Source organism: Ananas comosus, linkage group 24, assembly GCF_001540865.1.
Source record: "Ananas comosus cultivar F153 linkage group 24, ASM154086v1, whole genome shotgun sequence".
NCBI lineage: Eukaryota > Viridiplantae > Streptophyta > Magnoliopsida > Poales > Bromeliaceae > Ananas > Ananas comosus.
This window is the reverse complement of record NC_033644.1, coordinates 957,214-976,259: the sequence shown is the minus strand read 5'-3', so window position 1 is coordinate 976,259 and position 19,046 is coordinate 957,214. Positions and strand designations below refer to the sequence as shown.

The 19,046-nt window shown below is 37.3% G+C and overlaps 3 protein-coding genes across 11 annotated transcripts in view; 2 read left to right on the top strand and 1 right to left on the bottom strand.

Moving 5' to 3' along the window:
- Positions 1-1,349, top strand: part of LOC109728593 (60S ribosomal protein L34) — a gene marked incomplete in the record, with an annotated part of 3,365 nt that extends 2,016 nt beyond the window's left edge. Inside the window, 1 exon segment of the mRNA XM_020259042.1 lies at positions 926-1,349. Coding sequence (XP_020114631.1) covers positions 926-1,019 — 94 coding nt within the window.
- LOC109728591 (protein arginine N-methyltransferase 7) lies at positions 4,154-14,476 on the top strand. 9 transcript variants are annotated; one of them, XR_002221028.1, is made up of 17 exons: positions 4,154-4,612; positions 5,666-5,888; positions 6,751-6,876; positions 7,311-7,475; positions 7,549-7,667; positions 8,037-8,137; positions 8,313-8,575; positions 9,039-9,275; positions 9,798-9,871; positions 9,997-10,090; positions 10,180-10,329; positions 10,417-10,491; positions 10,748-10,844; positions 11,001-11,164; positions 11,432-11,461; positions 11,975-12,127; positions 13,904-14,476. XR_002221028.1 is itself a non-coding variant. In XM_020259040.1 (15 exons), the coding sequence occupies exons 1-14, from the start codon at positions 4,221-4,223 to the stop codon at positions 11,144-11,146; spliced, it is 2,262 nt and encodes a 753-aa protein (XP_020114629.1). In that variant the 5' UTR covers positions 4,154-4,220; the 3' UTR covers positions 11,147-11,164; positions 13,904-14,476. The 9 variants fall into 9 exon arrangements, 1 of the variants encoding a protein (XP_020114629.1); XR_002221031.1 differs by having other exon boundaries at positions 11,432-11,477; positions 12,002-12,127; XR_002221027.1 differs by having other exon boundaries at positions 11,432-11,477; positions 11,979-12,127.
- On the bottom strand, positions 11,852-18,917 carry LOC109728592 (WAT1-related protein At5g47470-like). Its single transcript, XM_020259041.1, has 7 exons — positions 18,629-18,917; positions 18,409-18,474; positions 14,603-14,719; positions 13,893-14,136; positions 12,743-12,904; positions 12,446-12,597; positions 11,852-12,108 (listed from the first exon to the last, which is right to left on the bottom strand). The coding sequence occupies exons 1-7, from the start codon at positions 18,829-18,831 to the stop codon at positions 11,970-11,972; spliced, it is 1,083 nt and encodes a 360-aa protein (XP_020114630.1). The 5' UTR covers positions 18,832-18,917; the 3' UTR covers positions 11,852-11,969.

Genomic DNA, 19,046 nt, shown 5'->3' with positions numbered 1-19,046 from the left:
GAGGCAGATGGTGTCGCTATTGCCAAGGTCTATTTAGTTGATTTTACTATTTCAAAACGGGATGTTTCTGGAGCCGATGGTTGATTGTTACTAATGAATCATGAATGGAAAGGGATTGTCGAAAAGGTCTATTTTGGAGTGGCATGCGCGCCAAGGTCTATTTAGTTGATTTTACTATTTCAAAACGGGATGTTTCTGGAGCCGATGGTTGATTGTTACTAATGAATCATGAATGGAAAGGGATTGTCGAAAAGGTCTATTTTGGAGTGGCATGCGCGCCAAGGTCTATTTAGTTGATTTTACTATTTCAAAACGGGATGTTTCTGGAGCCGATGGTTGATTGTTACTAATGAATCATGAATGGAAAGGGATTGTCGAAAAGGTCTATTTTGGGGTGGCATGCGCGCCAAGTGCCAGGAAGCCAAGGAGCGGTTGGAGCTGGAGAACATAAGTCGTCCAGAATCCACTCCTTAGACGTTCCTCTTGTTTTTTCCTAACATGTAACAAGTAGTCTTTGAACAGCTGATCTTGATTATATTATACAGGAAGGTTTCAAGTGGACTAACGTTCTTTATACTTCGTAAAATTTGAAAAATTTCTGAGCAACTCGAGTTTTTGTGATTTACGTATTATTTTTTACTAAAGGAGCGTTCTTTATAACAAGATTCTCTATGGTTTTCTCTGACATACAATCAATTTTCGTATTTACGACTACGTAGATACAAAGATCATACCATATCGTTTAACGATCAGGGTATTCGGATTAATTGATAAAACAATCGTTTTTCTTTTGAGTACTAAAATCAATCATAGGAGACTGTAGGAACACCTAATAGGCGACCATATACTTGTTAGTTGGTAGCCGAGGTCTTTGTAGGGCAAAACTTTATCATTTTAGTTGATTTACTTTTTTCCTTTTGTGTAGGATTATTCGGGCTTTCCTGGTAGAGGAGCAGAAGATCGTCAAGAAGGTGTTGAAGATCCAGAAGGCGAAGGAAAAGCAAAGCGCGAAGAGCTAAACGCCAGATCGATGGAAAGTCAAATTCCCCCACAGGAAAATTTTGTTTCGCGCAAATGATGTTGTGAGGATTAGTTTGGTGAGATTGAGTGTCGAATTAGGGCGTCTTTTTCCTCTTTCTTTTTCCTACTGATAGTTGCTGTGGATTCTTTCCTTTACCGGAGACTTCAAAGCCCCCCCCCCCCTCGTAAGGCTTTTTGTTCACTTATTTTTGCTATGTCTGAACCCCAGTACTACATTTCTTAAATCTGTTTTACGAATTCTCATTATTGTGTTCTCTTGGTATACTTTTTTGAGTAAAGCTCTATTGGTGTTCCACTTCTAAAAATCTTCGTTTACTGGAGTGTCTCGCCGAGCTTCTGACAAAGAAACAGTTACCAGTGCTTCCAACAGCAGTGACCAGTAAGAAGTACTATCCACTTATTTGATCAAGATTATGTAGGAATCACTTCTCTGGAAGTGATTTTCCGTTAATGAAACATGATGTGTTGATTGCGATTTGTGGAGAACTAACTCAGCTTTTGTTGTGCTTTGTAAGGCTGAAAAATTTACATTCATGGCAGTAAAATCTCTGTACTTTTGCTTGGATGCATTACTTTTGCTTTTGTGTAAATGTAAAATGGTTGCACCACTTTTGACAAGTGCTTACTCCCAGAATTTGAAATAATTATTTATAATATAATAGAATATTAAATTTTTTAATTCGACTGTAATATTTTGGGTTAAGAGGATTAAATGTGCACCAAGAGGTTAAAGCTAGTGCTCGCCAATCTGTTCAGCATCTATTTTGTGGGTAGTACGAGTCTCAAAGTTGTATAAATGTATTTATTTTTTGTTTTTATTTTTGGCCAATTTGCATAAAAAATCTACTAATTTTGGGTTTTTGCAAAAGTGGGTTATCTTTTTCGTTTTTGCAGATTCGGTTTGATTTTTCAGCAAACTGATCAAAATGTTCTTGTACTTTTTTTCTCTCTCCTTTTTTTTATTTTTGTCGTTCTTTTTTCTTTTCTCGTTCCAGAGAGCGGCGGAGGCGAAAACGCCACCCCCTTCTCCGGTGACGTCGCCCTTGCCCGCTCCGGCGACGTTGCCGGCAACGAGCCCGTCTCCCCTGCCTCGACCCGGCAACGTTGAGACGCAGGCTCTTCTTCTCCACTACGCGTTCACCTCCGATGACGTCGCGGTAGTTGCGATAGAAAGCAAGGGAGGAAGAGGTGATGACAAAAAAAAAATTATAGAAAAAAATAAGAATAAAAAATAAAAATAAAAATTAGTTTTTCTATAGAATAGATTAAAAAATATAGGAGAAGAAAAAAGATAATGAGAATTGCACTCTTAAAATAAAATTACACTATTTTAAACAAAATTTATAGTATTTTAAAGAAAATTGCACTATTTGATATAAAAATTATACTATTTTGAAATAAATTTTACACTCTTTAGACCCAGATTACACCATTAAGAAAAATTTTACACTACTTTTTTTTTTCCTCTTTCTTCTCTTCTTCTTCTTCTTCTTTTTCTTCTTTCTCCTGCAGAAACAGTTTTCTTTTTTGTTTTTCCTCTTTCTCTTTTTTCTTCTTCCTGCAGGAGAAGCTTCCTTTTTTTTTTTTTTTTTTTTTCTTTTTCTTCTTCTTTTCTTTCTTCCTCTCCTCTTCTCTTCTCATGTACGCCAAATTCTGCCACCCGCCACCAACCTCTTTGCCTCTCCCGCCCTCCACCCGACGACGCCGCCGCCGCCGCTGTCGCCGTCGGAAGCGGCGGACTCCGCAGTTCCTCCGGCATCGACAAGACCGTCGTCGGATCGCTTCCGTTCTTCGAATTGTCCGCCCTCCGCGGGGCGCGGGTGTGCTGGAGTGGCCGTCTGCTTGTCCCGCTACGACTACGACGCCGAGTTGCTCCGCTGCTGCGGGCTGCCGACAGCCTTCCATCTGGAGTGCATCGACCGCTGGCTGGACGCCCACTCCAGCTGCCGGACCAAGATCTCTGCCGCCGCCGCTGCCCGCTTCAACCAGTCCGGCCGCTTTGACAGCGGCCGCGACCTCCTCGGCCTTTCGTCGGGCGAGAGCCCGAGGCTGCCGGCGACCTCCGCCCGCTCCTCGTCGCGCTTCAGCATCGGAGGCAGCTTCCGGAGGACCGCGTCGAGTTCACCATCATTAATCGCGCGGCGGGCGCCACGCCCTCCCCAGCTGCCGCACCCACTCGGCCGATCGCCACTGCCGCCACCTCTCTCCCCGCCCCCACCATCGCCAACACCCTCATCGCTCTGCCTCCGCCTCCAGAGCCAGGGTGGGTGCTGCTCCTGCGGAAAGAAGAAGAAGAAGAAGAAGAAGAAAAAGAGGAAAAAAAAAGCTAATGGTGCAATCTAGAGGAAGAAGAAAAAGAAGAAGAGAAAGAGGGAAAAAAAAATAGTGTAAAATTTTTCTAAATGGTGCAATCTAGGCCTAAAGAGTGCAAAATTTATTTTAAAAGAGTGTAATTCTTATATCAAATAGTATAATTTTCTTTAAAACAGTGTAAATTTTATTTAAAATAGTATAATTTTATTTTAAGAGTGTAATTTTCATCATCTTTTTTTTTTCCTATATTTTTTAATTTATTTTATAGAAAAAATAATTTTTATTTTAATTTTTATTATTTTTATTTTTTTCTATAATTTTTTTTTTTTGTTACCACCTTTTCCTCCCTTGCTTTCTATCGCAACCACCGCGACGTCGTCGGAGGTGATGACGATGTCTCGGCGTTCCGACGCGTGGTGGAGAAGAAGAGCATGCGTCTCAACGTCGCCGTGCCTTAGGGAGAAGAGGATGGCGGCGCGGCCTCAGCAGGGTCGGAGGATTCGGGTCGAGGCACAGGAGAGGGGCTCGTTGCCGGTGACGTCGCCGGAGTTGGCGAGGGCGAGGGCGACGTCGTCGGGGCAGGGGTGGCGTTTCCGCCTCTGCCGCTCTCTGGGAAGAGAAAGAAAAAAAGAACGACAAAAAAAAAGAAGAAAAAAAGGTATAAGGACATTTTAGTTAATTTGCTGAAAAATCAGACTGAATCTATAAAAAATAAAAAAGATGGTCCACTTTTGTAAAAGTCCAAAATTAGTGAATTTTTTTTATGCAAATTGGCCTTTAATTTTTTCTTCCAAAATCCTATTACACTATTCCTCACAAAAACAACATCTCTCTCTCTCTCTCTCTCTCTCTCTCCTCTTCGGCCCATGCGGAGCTCTCTCCTCTCTTCCTACAAACCCCCAATTTCCATTTCTACCCTCCGCTCCCTCCTCCCCTCTCCCTCCTCCTCCTCCAGGGGCTTTTCCGTCCACCTCATGTCGCTCCTCGCCTCCTCCGCCGCGGCGGCGGCGCCGCCGGGGGCTAGGGTTCGCGCGTTCCAGCTCCAGCTCAACCCCCTCACAGGAGACTCGGAGTGGGTCGTCGTCGACGGAGACGACGACGATGTAGAGGAGGAGGAGAAGAGGAGGACGAGGTCATCGACGACGACCATGGCGACGACCTCGTACCTCGACATGCTCAACGACGCAGAGCGGAACCGCGCGTTCCGGCTCGCCGTGGAGAGGACGATCTCCGGGCCGTGCCGCGTCCTCGACATCGGGTGATTGCTTCTCTGATCCGTTCTTGCTTGCTAACAATTATGAGAGATAATTGTTTGGTAGAGGAATTAAACCAAGGGTTTTGCGTTCAGCATAGCGTGATGGGGATAAATGCGTGAAAAAACCATCTAAACTTTAAATATTCGACACTTGATATCGAAACTTTCAGAGCATTGCAAGTAACAGCATAACTTAAAAATGCCTTTTTCGGAGCGGCGGATGTTAGCCAAATGGTAGAGGAATGGTTAAAAATCCACTCTTTGCAATATAGATTAGTATTCCTCATGCCATAACTTGGTCAAAGATATTGATTGGTAAAGAATTTTTGTGAGGATTTCGCATGTAAAATTGGGATAAATGCACGGAAATTTCCCAGACTTTAGCTCATTTGTACGCGGATGATCATCTAAACTTTAATGATTCGGCATTTGATATCGAAATTTTCATAACGTTGCAATTAACTGCGTAACTTAAAAATGCCTTTTGGGAACGACAGATTTTTAGCAAAATGGTAAAGAAATAGTTAAAAATACACATTGGCAGTATAGATAATATTCTTGTTGCCATAACTCGATCTTTGCGGTGAAATTGGCCACAATTTCGCCACAAAGATATTGATTGTTAAAGAAGTTTTGCGAGGATTTTGCATTTAATATAGGGATAAATGCACGGGAAGTTCCCGAGCTTTATCTCATTTGCACGCAGGTAACCATTGAAACTTTGAAGATTTGATATTTGGTATCCTATCAGAATGGTGCAGATGGCCACATAACTTAAAAATGCCTTTTTGGAGCGACAAATGTTAGCCAAATGGTTGAGGGAATAGCTAAAAACACATGCTGGCAATATAGATTAGCATTCTTGATGCCAAAACGCAACCGTTGTGGTGGAATTGACTACAATTGTTGTATAATTTTGTTTTAGCAAGCAAATGCTAAGATCAATTTTTTAAAGTGATATAGAAATTAAGTCGGAAAGTTTGAAGTTTATCTGTAGATGTAGGTAAAAGAAATCCTGAACTACGAATAAAACATTAACATTGTAATGGGATGCAGAGCTGGAACGGGGTTACTCTCCATGATGGCAGCAAGAGCGATGGCCAAATTTGACAGTCAGAAGGAGGGTAAGGTGACGGCATGCGAATCCTACTTACCAATGTGGAAATTGATGCGGAGGGTACTACGAGCAAATGGCATGGAGACAATGGTGAAAGTGTTCTACAAACGCTCAGATGAGCTTCAAGTTGGAGTTGAACTTGAGTCGCCGGCTGATCTACTGGTTGGTTCCCCCTGCTTTCGTGAGAACTTGGTTTTGGCCCCATTCCTAGGGCAAAAATGTAGGGATAGCGAATTAGTCCCTGAATTTTTTCCATGCTCTCAAAGTTTTCCTGGATGTTAAATAGATATCTGACTACATGTGGCTTTGACCTATAAAATTACCTATTTAGTCTCGCTTCATAGTCACTAAAACAAGGGAGTGTTTTTTACCATTGAAGGGATCAAATGGCCCTTTTCAGAAATAACTTCAGGATTTTGATAGGATTACAATTTATGAGAACTCGCAGAGTAAAATGTTTTAAGGAAAATTTCAGGGGCTAAGGCAAAATATCTGGATAAAACAGGGAGTGTCCAATTTTAGTCCATCTTTCTAACCGCCTGATTACCAATATTGAAAAAATGAGAACTGCGTCTGCATTAGTTGGCTTGTTCTTTTTGATAATGATTAGAGTTATGTCTTTAAGAAACATAAAGTTATATTCACGGTTGGCAGCTGATTTATATTTCATACTACTATAAGAAATTGCTTCTCAACAAAGGGCTATCGTAACGACCCAGCCCACTAGTATTAGCAACTTGTTGGACCTAGAGCACCAGCCTAAATGCTTAAGCCCAAGTTAATACTACTAGAGATTTGAGCGTTTATATACTCACACACTATCTTTCACTCATCCATACTGGGGTGTCACAGCTGTTCTCTAGAATTATTGCTCATCTAGGTATCTTTGTCACTACTTGTAGTGGCTTTGTGCAACCATGTAATCAATGCAATTGGAGTAATTTTTGATGGTTGCCCCTGAGATGCAAAATATGCACGCTGAAGCACCTTTTTCCTATAATGAAATTTTAGTGATATTTCGCAGGTTAGCGAGATCTTGGATTCAGAGTTGCTGGGTGAAGGATTGATACCTACCCTTCAGCACGCACATGACATGCTACTCGTAAAAAATCCACAAACAGTTCCATATAGAGCCACTACCTATGGGCAGGTTCATGCCATCTACTTTTATCATTGTAGGATCTTCCTTATAGGGGTTACATGGAGTTGCTCTTTATTGATTGCTACACAGGATATTTTCTGACATAATTATTTAAAATTCCATATGACAGTGATTCTGTTTGTGTATTACCTAAATGGATTGTAATGCACTCCTTTTCATGAAGCTTTTACTTTCTGACAATTTGCTTATTGTTTGGACTTTAGAGAAATGACGTGCCATTATCTTTGATCGTTATGTTCCTTTTTCACGTGCGCTGCACTTTCTGTTTTTCGTATCATACCAAACTAAAGTATGCAAGACCTTTTTGAACACCTTTTTATTGCTGTTATATTTCTCTAGTCCTCACTTAGTTCGCCAAAAATCCAAGGTTTAATTTTCTGAGAGAACTAATATTTTTGTACCTACGTTTCTTTGCTAACTAGCTAGTTGAAAGCCCATTCTTGTGGAAGATGCATGATTTGCACAACAATGAAGTAAATTCTTTGGATGGCATACATCTCACACCAAATGGGTTGGAACGAATTATTTCAGCAAAGCCACAGCAATATGCAATGCACTGCAATGCAATATCAGAGGGGATTCGACTGGTAATAGGCTGTCTTTGGAGCTCTTTCACAGATAGGAAATGAATGTTTGTATCCTAATTCGGTATCCATTTAGTTGTCAGAGCCATTCAAGATTTTTGAATTTGACTTTTGGAAGAGACCAGCGAGTTATGGGGAGAAAGAGATTCAGATAAAAGCAATTGATGATGGAAAAGTTCATGCAGTTATTTCATGGTAAAGTTCATTCTTACTTGTGTAATTAATTATGGGGCGCTTTGACATATGTATATATTTCACCAAAATTATATCCTGTGAAATGCAAATTTCCATATGGACCCGTCAGGTGTGTGCTAAAAAAAGTGACCTTATTTGTTTTTCAATATGGTGTGGAATGTAAGTTTTATTTAAATAAACCATTTAGAGGTGGCATATATTTGTAAGTACAACGGCATATATATAAGAAACTAAGCTTTTGAAGGATATGCATGAAAAATCATGCATAAATATTAAATGACGTTGTAGGGGGTATAAATGTAAGTAGGTAAATGTCTCTTAATCATGGTAGTGACTTAAGACACACACATACCCGGGATCTATTTGCAGGTGGGTACTTCAGTTGGATTCTGCTGGCTCAATCTTCTATTCTACCGCTCCTAGATGGGTGAGATCATCCATTTGTCAGAATAAATCATCACATATGTTCGGTGCGTCAAATCATTTTTTTGCTATGTGCATAGGAAAAAAAGACAATGTACTAACAAAAATTTTGATTCAAACAGTGCCGCCAATTTGCAAAGTCCATGTTGAAACCTCTCAATTTTACAATTTACTACATGAACACTTACGATAACATCACTCACTCTAGTCCTTTTTGTGTAGGTACTAACAATTGGTGTGATCACTGGAAACAATGTGTTTGGTTCATTGATGGGACTGGAATGCCTGCTTTAAAGGATAAATATCTTTCCCTAAAAGCTACACATAATGAAACTAGCATCTCATACACTATGGTGGTCGAAAAACAGACGAGTTGTAATCACTCAAGCTTGGGTGACCATCTTCTTGTGTTGCCGCCAGAGAAGGTTGCACTTTATGGTGATAAAGATTGGAGATTGGTCTTATCTAAAGCAGTCAAAGAAGCTGTAAGCATTTGCTTTATATTTTGTTATCATTTACGTTCCGGTCAGGAACTGATTCTTTGAGCAATTAATTAGGCTCTAGCATCCACACTTTGTTTGTAGGGTATTATTTACTGTTTTAAATTTGTTTGTGTATTTCCAAACTTGCAGCCCATCTATAAACATTGTAATCTTCCAAAAGCATACAATCTTTGCAAGTTTCAAAGTTCTGGGTTTCCAAGTTGATTGCCAGAAAGGAAACATCTGGTATTGACTAATAGGACCTGTAACAGGTTTAAATATTCGTAGTTGTATGTTGTCCAAGTTTTTGTTTCTTTTTGTTTCTGTTTTGCTTTGTTGTTGTTGTTGTGTTTTTTTTTTTTTTTTTTTTTTTTTTTTTTTTTTTTGCGGGTAATATTGACCTACCTTAAGAGCATTGTTTTCCCCCAAACGTACCTTACACATGTTTATTTTCTTAAATGTTCAGCTAAATACCAGATCTTCTCCGTCGTGCATTGTCGCTGATGACAGTGTTTTCTTGACTACTCTCATTGCTTCTCTTTCTAAAACATCACATGTTATCTCAATCTTTCCTGGGCTCCAAGATAAGGGTGCCTGTTACATTCAAGCTATATCCGATGCCAATGGTTTCTCGATGGATCGGATAAAGGTGATCGGCAAAAGGACCTCATCTTTGATCTCAGATGACCTTACACCGAGAAAGGTAATTTCACATTGTGAGCAACAACAAAATTTTCAAGGCTTATAACATGTAATTCCGGTCTTTCATGAAAAATCTGTTCAAACACACAAAAAACTGATTCTTCTTCTCTATATTGTATTTTAGAATATTTGTGTACCATGGTGGTAAATGTTGTCGGAGAATTTAAGCAAATCCAGAGATGCAGAATGAGTTCAGAAATTGATTTGATCTGCAAATCTGTGTGAAATCTGATCTTGTCTTTGACCTTTCTTGTGCTTAAGAGTCACTAGTAGAACAAATTTGCAATCATCGGTGGACGTTTTGGGAACTATGGCTAATACCCCATTTTTTTGTCTTATCTTTGACATCTTTTACAAAACTGCTTCCTTATCAAACAAATGTGTCTTTGGAGCATTATTTTGGGCCTTTTCCATATGCCATTTTTATTTTGCATGTATTGCCACTGAGGGGAGGATGTACTTTCACAGTATTGTTCTTGTGTTTCGATGTGGAAGCTATTACTTCATTTGTGTTTTTCCTCAGGTTGATCTTTTTGTGGGGGAACCTTTCTTTTATGGGAACGAAGGGATGCTTCCGTGGCAGAACCTCCGGTTTTGGTTAGTATGAGCTATTCAACTATATCTGTTGTCTGTCGGAAGTTCACAATCTCTTATATTTTCTCGGGTTTCTATTTTCGCCAAAAGCCGACATTACTATTCTAATACTCTTTAGCTGGATCAAGGAAGGAAAGAACCCTCCTCGATTCAATCCTAGCTGAAGATGCATTCATCATGCCTCGTAAGGGAATCCTAAAAGTTTGTGCCATGTCTCTTCCCGTGAGTATCTCATCTTCATTTCTCCTGAGTTTCTTTTGTTCATTCATTCTTTTATTAGGAGGATAATCTTAGTCCGTATTGTTATTCAGGACTTGTGGAGGAGTCGCCGCAGCTTGAAGGATGTCGAAGGCTTTGATCATTCGGCTGTGAATGAGGCTCTTGGAGCCTGTGGTGACTTACCCACAACGGAGGATGGTCCTTGCCTGCCTTACTATTTATGGCAATGTGGTGATATTAAGGTTAAAATGCCAGATTTTTGCAAAAGTATTGTAAAGATATCCATACTTTAATCTCTCAATGTGACTCATCCATTTTGTCCACAACAGGAACTCAGTAAGGTATATTCTATCATGGAGTTTGATTTCTCGGTACCAATTCATGCCTGTTTTGGGAAAACAGAGGTACTGTACTTTTGATGTATTTGTAGGCCTTCTGTGCATCTTATAATTTGGTGCACATTTTCTATTTAACCTTTGATGATTTATGTAACACCCAGCCTCTCTCTCTCTCTCTCTCTCTCTAACCACTAGTTTCTCTCATTCACTTTTGCAGCAAGGTGTTTTGATTTGCTCAAAAGCTGTCTGACCAATGACTTTTTCCTTGTTTTTTTAACTAACCTGAGTTTTTCTTTTTCTTTTTCACATTATTGTCAAGCAGATTGAATTTTCTACTCCAGGAACATGCCATGGCTTTGCTCTTTGGATTGATTGGCTGATCGATGAAAGAGATTCCATTTCTATATCAACTGGACCAGGTTAGCATCAATAACTACAAAATCAATCAATGTGGAGCATTTTGATCTTGTTAAATTGCATCTCATGTAGTATTCTTACAGACCAAGATTTGATCAGGTGTTAACTTTTTTAATCTATTCTAAACCTTCTTCGTGCTCCAATGTGGTTGGTATCAGTTAATAGACACTGGAAACAAGGGGTACAGCTTATCAACAAGCCAGTGGTGGTCAATGTAGCTTCATGCTACGCCAAAATAGAGGCCTCCTTCGAGCCTTCGATTGGCGAACTCTCCATTAAACCCTCATTCTCATACCCATCATAGAATTAATCCTTGCGACAGGTACAAGCTATTATTGCATAATCCTTTTATTGTGGTCGAATTCTCATGAAATTTTTCTGCGTCTGTTTAGAGTGCAAAATATACATTCTTTTAGATATCCACAAAATTCTAGGTAACTAGCATAAGGTTGTTGTACAATTGAAGTAATTATTAACTAGTTATTTAATTGGAAACTTCAATTGTACTTTTCTTGTGTACTCTCAATGTAATGTTTCTTGTAATGCAAAGTAGTGTTATCTTCTTCACTGTCATCCTGTTGTGTAACAGCTGAAGCGAAGTTATCACGTTGATTACGGAGTAAGCATGTGTTTAGGTATTCTGTCTTCTTCCTTATTGTTTTGTGCATTTGAAATTCCATCAGACTTCCTGATCACCTAATGTTATATTATGACAATATATGTGAGAGAAAATACTTTACAAGGACATTAGCACTTACATAATTTGTAAGACAATTTATGTAAGGAAAATTATTGGATGAAGCAATTAAAACAATAATTATAATAAAGTTGCTTAAAAAAAATAGGAGAAGAAAGTGGAGTACGTGTAAAGGAATTATAGATAAAGTGATTAAAATAATTTAAATGAATCAAGGAAAGAAATAGAAGAACGGAGATAGTTGAGAAGAGGGAAAGGTAAGAGGGCGCGTGTCGCTATGTGGCTCCTTTAATTGCCTATCCAAATAGTAAATTCGAAAAAAGGAACTAGAAATTTAATTCCTTGGAATTCTTGTGTTTGTTGTTTACAAACAGGCTATAGATTCTTTAATTTACATAATAATAAGTTAATAACTAACTATAGCAAAATACTAAGACAGGAGAGGCTTCTCGATGTCTTCAGTGGACTGCGTCGAGAAATCGTCGTCTTCAAGTGTGCCGAAGCTTTCCTTGTTCTTCGCCCACAAGACGATGTAAAGGCCAGAAAACATTAAAACAATTCCGAGAATGCTGCATCATCAACAAAATGGTTTGGTTCAATTCTATGTTAATTTTATCCAAAAGTAGGTTACTTACGATCATTCTTTTTAGCTGTTTTGAATATCTTCACTGTTACAGCAGAAAGAAATTACGTTCCCAAAAGGAGTTCATGCAATGAACAGAAAATGATTTGAATAACCATGACCCAGGTGCAAATTTGAGTGCACTAGATTAGAATAGACCTAAAGCTCGACTCAAAATGCTTTAGTTTAAATCAGTAATATTAATAAGTATTCTATGTACTCCACTCATTTTTTTAACATCTTTTGATATGAAACTATTAGGGCGTGAGGAAAATGATGCTAACCTTCCTAGGCTAATCACTTGTTTGAGGAGAAGAGCCGAGACGACTGCAGAGCAGACGGTTTGGACAGGGCTGAAAATAGAGACAAGCACTGGCCCCTTCTTACCAACACCCCATGTTTGAAATGCAACGCATCCTCCGATCACTGTCCCGCCCTAAATAGAGCAACAATAAAAGAAAGATCAAGAAAATTGTTATTGGCAATAAACGTCATATAGAAATAAACGAAGTGTAAACAATGGTTGATGGAAATTGAAAACTAAATTTCGTATAGGAAGTAGAAAAATCAGTGAAACATACCACGATGACAAATTCGATGCTGTGTATTATGCTGATATCGGTCGAACCGATGAATAATTTGCCGTTGATGATGAATTGAAGAATTGCAGTGAAAAAGGAGCCCATGATTGAGGTTATGACACACAAAGATAACGGCGCAGGGAAGTCGACCAATGTTGCCGCCTAAGAAATTACTGGTTAAGATTGATACTAATATAACAATTAGCATATCTTGTCTTAATATACTTGCAAAATAGATTTAGTTCTGCTTTGTTATTCAAAGTATATGAGAAACAAATAAATGATAAACTATTTGTTTTTCGGTAAAACTGATCAAATTGTAAGATTGGATGGTATTTGGGAGAAATGCAACAATTGCTAACATGATAATAGAATACAAATAAGTCCTTTCCCATATAAAACTATGTCAAATTAGCTATTTATGTATTTGCACTAATTTGGGAGTAGAGCTATGCCCTGCAAAATTGCAGTTTCTTTTAGATTTACCTTTATCTTCACTGCAGTAAGATGTTTCTGTTCTATAATGTCTTTTCTTTGAGGCTAAATTGGAGTGCTGGTGCTCATATGCTGAGGTGTGTTATACCCTGTACCTAAGAACTTCAATTTATTGCTGTTTTTAGCTCAAATTTCCATAAAGATTGTGATCAGGTAGTGTGTGTTGCAATGATTACGATGGTGCATCACTGTTTAGGTTAACATGGTGCTAAATGTGGTGGTGACGTGATCGTGATTGCAATGTCATGTCATTATTATACTAAAAATCATTAAATCTATTAACTGTGACTGCAAGACTTGATTACAATATAAAAATTCATATTAAAAATTCACAGCAAATTAAAATTTAGAGTTAAAGCATAACTCTCCTCAAAGCTTTGAGTACTAGGAATGCAATTTAGCCTTCACATAACAACATTTCTGGCCATGTATGCAAATTTTGAGTGATGCGAGGTTACATATATGAAGGGTGAAATTTCAAAGGAATTAAATTTAAAAATTCAGATTTTCTCCTGTATATACATACATAAGTTCATGTTTACCTGTTTTTGTGTATTTTTGTATGCTTGTATTATCTTGCTGCAACATATATGTAATTATATATGTGTCATTTCATCGTTATGAAAAATTAATGCTCAGTTAACAGATATTTTACCTGCAAAACAGTGTTGCAAGATAAGACAACTACTGCTGCAAGAAGGTAGAAGCAACCTAACATCCAGTCACTGTAGCTGCTATTCTCATTCTCCAAGTGCTCATGCAAAAGAGAAGTAGCCTCAGGGGAGGTGTGAGTGTTAGGGCTTTGGAGGAAGCTCATAGCTATGGCCCCACCCAAGCACACCATGGTCCCTACAATCTTGGCTCTGCTGTACCTGCACGTCTTCTCAAACTTCTCTAACCTACAAAACGGAACAAATTAGAATCTGTTGGCTCCAACACCAAAGAATTGAGTTTGCCTTAATGCTTTATTTGTCTTGGTTGATCTGGATTCGACATTAGAAGTGTATTGATTGTTTTGCAAGGCGAAACCAACAGTCTACAAAGAGTTAAATGTTCTCTGGTCCTGAGAGGAAAGTGTACTTTCTTTCATTCTATAAGTGAGAAGGCTGCGCGCGCAGAGCACATTTATTGAATCTGGTTAGTGTTCTGATGGTACGTTTGATCAGTTTCTATACATATATTCTGTCAACAACAGTTTTTGTTCCATCAGTAGATTCAGTGCCACTGGCTAAATTATTAGTTCCTCTTCCATTTTTCCTCTCTCTCTCTCTCTCTCTCTCTCTCTCTCTCTCTCTTCACAATGATTCCTATCAAGCATCAAAGTTATGAGTGAATGCTTTTAATCTCATGGTACAATCTACAAACCTGAGGCAAGCTGCAATGATGAAGATGAAGCCAGGAGCAAGATTGGGCATGGCGGAGGCGATCGCTGGCGACGTCTTCTCGACCCCAAACAACATAAGAGCTTGAAACATGGTAACCCTAACAAATTGGACATTTTGATGCCAATTAGCTGACATGCTCATACAAACTTAGGCACCCAGATTGAAGAATTGGGACTCTTTGAGTTTTCTGGAAGTACACAGCCAAAATTTGAACACAATTTTCGTATTATTATTGCTTTATATGCTACTAAAGTATGTTGTTAATGCATAATTAGTTTGTGTGGTGTTTGTTATGAAACCTTGAGATTTGTTACGGAGTTGCTTAAGAAGTGTTATTTGGATAGAACTGATGAATTATCACTAACAATTTTTCTTTCATCAGAATTTGCCCCCGAGTTATAACCTGCTATGGAAGCAAATGTTCTAAACTGTAAGTTCTACTTGGGCCTTTGAAGCTTCTTTTTTTAATCTTTTTTGCCTTAGCAGAAACTTTTTCTTTTTTGTTTGCCAAATATTTTACGAGTAGTTGCAACTTCAAGCAGAAGCATAAGTTAGACCAAATAGGACACTAAAGTGTTTTTTGGTTAGCATTTAATTTTTTCTTAATCTAGTTGCTCATCAGCAGCAGCAAAAGATAATCAAAACAGGAAAAGCAAGTCCACCAACCCTTTACCATGAACAAAGTTTGTGAACCAAGTCATCCAAAAGAAGATTCTTCCATATGATTACATTTTTAGGTGTTGCACCAATCCTGATTATGATTTTGCACCAACCAATTAAATTCTCTGTAAATTTAGTGGTGGTTCTAGACCTTTTTTTTAACTTTAATCAGATCAGATCAGATCAGATCAGATCAGGTCCATTTTAAGTCGAAATTACCGTACTAATATTAGTAACTTGTAAACTTTTTGAACATTTTGGTTAAGCATAAAATACTCAACCCTGAGCGTACAGATTTATATATGATGTTTGATTTGACACACTTGAATTCAAATATTGCATGAGGTTTTGTTGTAGTAGTTGGAGTTAGAATTATTTTAAATTAACTATAGTTCCAACTGCAACAGTTGAAAATAATAATAATAATAATAATAATAATAATAATAATAATAATCATCATCAGAGAGCCTACTAACTACCCAATTATACTTTAAACTAAACAAATATTTTTTTTCTTTCACATCAGGGATAATCTTACCACTATATATATATATATATATAAAGTAATAAAATTTGTAAATACATGTTTTATTTTTTATTTTTCCCCACAACAAGTATTAGTGGAATGGCCCACTTGGGCTGTGAGATCATCAAAATCAACTTTAGAATATGCCATCAACTTCACCATAATGTCAAATTAGATAATTTTATCTGGTGGAAAAGTAAAAAAATATAAATGTTTTTTTAACATCTTTTTATCTTGAATTTATCATATTGCTCTAATGTTTTTTTATTGTAACAGTTATTTCATATAGCAACAGTAGCATTCGATAAGAATATTTTTTTAATATTATTTTAATATAAAAGTATTATACTGTTTATATTTAAATCATTCATTTATAATACTATATAACTCGACAGAATTGATGCAGAAAAGAATTTGTCTCATGTAATATCACCTAATTGCAACATATAACAAACACACTGAACTAATTGGTATTGTCTCATTACTTGTTCTTAGCTAAACAAAGTTCTTTATTCTAATACTAGTTTAATCCATTTAATTTTCTCATATGCTGGTCCAAAAGCCCTTCTTTGAAGTAATCCCACTACCAAGTTATATCTTAATAAAGTTTCTAAAAAGAGTAATTAATTAAATAGCAACATCTTACCTAGGTTTTATGCCCTTACTACATCATATATATATATATATATAGAGAGAGAGAGAGAGAGAGAGAGAGAGAGAGAGAGAGAGAGAGAGAGATGAGCTGGAATGCTATCGGTAGCAAACGTGCTCCGTTGCCACCCATTTGTTTTCGATGATGGAGCCTCCAAATCGATGATCGGTACCGTTGAACATGGTTTATACCACTCGAAGCATCTAGAAATTAAATTTCATACTTTTCCGATATTATTCTTTTGTCCATCAAGTGGACACAAAAATGAATGATTGAAAATGAATATTCTCTAAAAAGTGATGATAGGAGTTTTGCAATCAAGATTGAGAGTATAGATATTGTTCTAAATAGTTTAAAGAATTTTCTAACTAAAATTCAATTGATTTGAATATTTTTTTTGAAATTTGATTTTTAGATACTTCAAGTGATATAGATTATATTTAATTGTGCCGATCGTTGATTTGGAAGCTCCATCATTGAAAACAAATGGGTGGCAACGGAGCCCGCTTGTTACTAATAGCATTTCAGCTCAACTCTCTCTCTCTCTCTCTCTCTCTCTCTCTCTATATATATATATATATAGCTAAGTGGCCGTTTGGATTGGATAATACGTAAATACAGTGTAGTATATATGTTAAACATACAGAGTATACCTATTTGGATTTTATTTGATTGGATGCACAAAATAAAAATTGCTTAGTTACGTACAGTGAAAAGTACAGCATTTACAAAAATTCTATTATTTATGCACACATAAGAGTTTGGTGAGATTAATTAATTGTTAGAAGCAGTACATATTATATATATGGAGTAGTGGCTCTGTGCTCTCAGGAGCATGCCTCCCGTGCTCCTGCCAGGCGTTTTCGATGCATGGAGTTTCGCAATCGACGATCGGCCTCCGTTAAATTTGATCTTAGCCGTATTTTAAAGTTCTCTGAGAAATATAATTTTTGCGAGGTTTTTTCGATTAATATTTACCGTACCACATCAAAGATTCAAACATCATAATTTTAACCTGAAAATAAAAATCTTATAAAAAGTGGTATATAGCACTAAAATTTTTATCAAAACATATAGATCTTGTTGTAGATAGTATAAAAATTTTCTATCAAAATTCACTCTATTTGAATACTTCTACATCGCTATAACTTAAAAACGGCAGAACAACCATTAAAATTATAGATTTTGAATCCTTTTCGATCACTACGTAAATGATATCGAAAAATCGCAAAAAATTATTTTATCTAAGAAACTTCAATATGCGCTCAGATCAAGTCTAACGGCAGCGATCGTCGATCGAAAATTCCATAGATCCATGCGAAAACGAGCTGGAAGCACGGAAGGCTCCGTGCTTCCGATAGCATAGTAGCCTCTCTCTATATATATATATATATATATATATATATATATATATATATGCTTAAATGCATCAAATCAAATATTATGTTTTGATCCATAAACACTTAAATTTGTATGATAGTCATAAGTATATGCTACGAAACAGACCCAAAGTGCTACTCTTCTACATCGAAAAGTAGTACGTAGCTAGTTATATATATCGTCGTGCTTGATAAATTAATAAAAAAGAGTCTAAAGCTTTTATTATCAACGAAGGTAAACAAGCTTATTAGCCAGAAAGTAAAACCTTTAAATTCAAACCATTTAAGAAGATTTTAGTAAAAAAAAAATAAAAATAGTTAGTGCTTCCATAAACAGCTTTACTCGGAATAACAAGTAACAAACAGTCAAGTAAAAAAGTATCTTCTATGCAAAATATTTGTACTATTGAAGTAATAATATATAAATTTGTGAAATATAGACCTTTAATACCAACAATTCCTTCTCTCTATCTTTTCTTTTTTTTTTCACAATATAAAAGTGTATTAAATACCTAGAATTTTGAAAGAGTAAGAGCAAAGCAAAGTAAAAGTAAAAGTTGCTTTCTTACCCTCCTAAAGCCAACATCACAAACTTAGCCATCAGAGTTGGGCTCAACTTTGCAGGCCATTTCTTCCTGCACATGCATGAAAATAGTGATGATCAACTCAAACACACCACACACACATGATCACCTCTCAATGCTCAAGAGAAACCAAGAAGAAGAAGAAGAAGACATGTATATATATATGTATATTTATGTGTATTTATGTGTATATATGTGTATATACTTCTCGAAGACGGCGGCGAGGGGGAGGAGGGTGACAGCGGAAGCGAGGCCCCCGAAGGCGATGATGAACAAGGGGTCGACGCCGAGGGCGAGGATTTGGTTCAAGAACACCATGTACACCCCAAAGACACATTGCACCCCAAGTAGGCCCATGATGATCAAGAGCTCCTCCCATAATAATCCCACTCTTGCTTGGCTCAACATCTCCTCACAATATACAAAGCTTTTCTTATATATATATATGTATATATATATCTTTGGACTTGTTGGAGTGCAAGTAGAGAGAGAGAGAGAGAGAGAGAGAGAGAGAGATGAAACAATGAAAACTTTGGAGATGGGTCTCTAATATATATTGTAGTTGCACTCTCTCTCTATCTCTCCTCTTTTCTCTCGCACTCTAAAGCTACACTACAAGGATG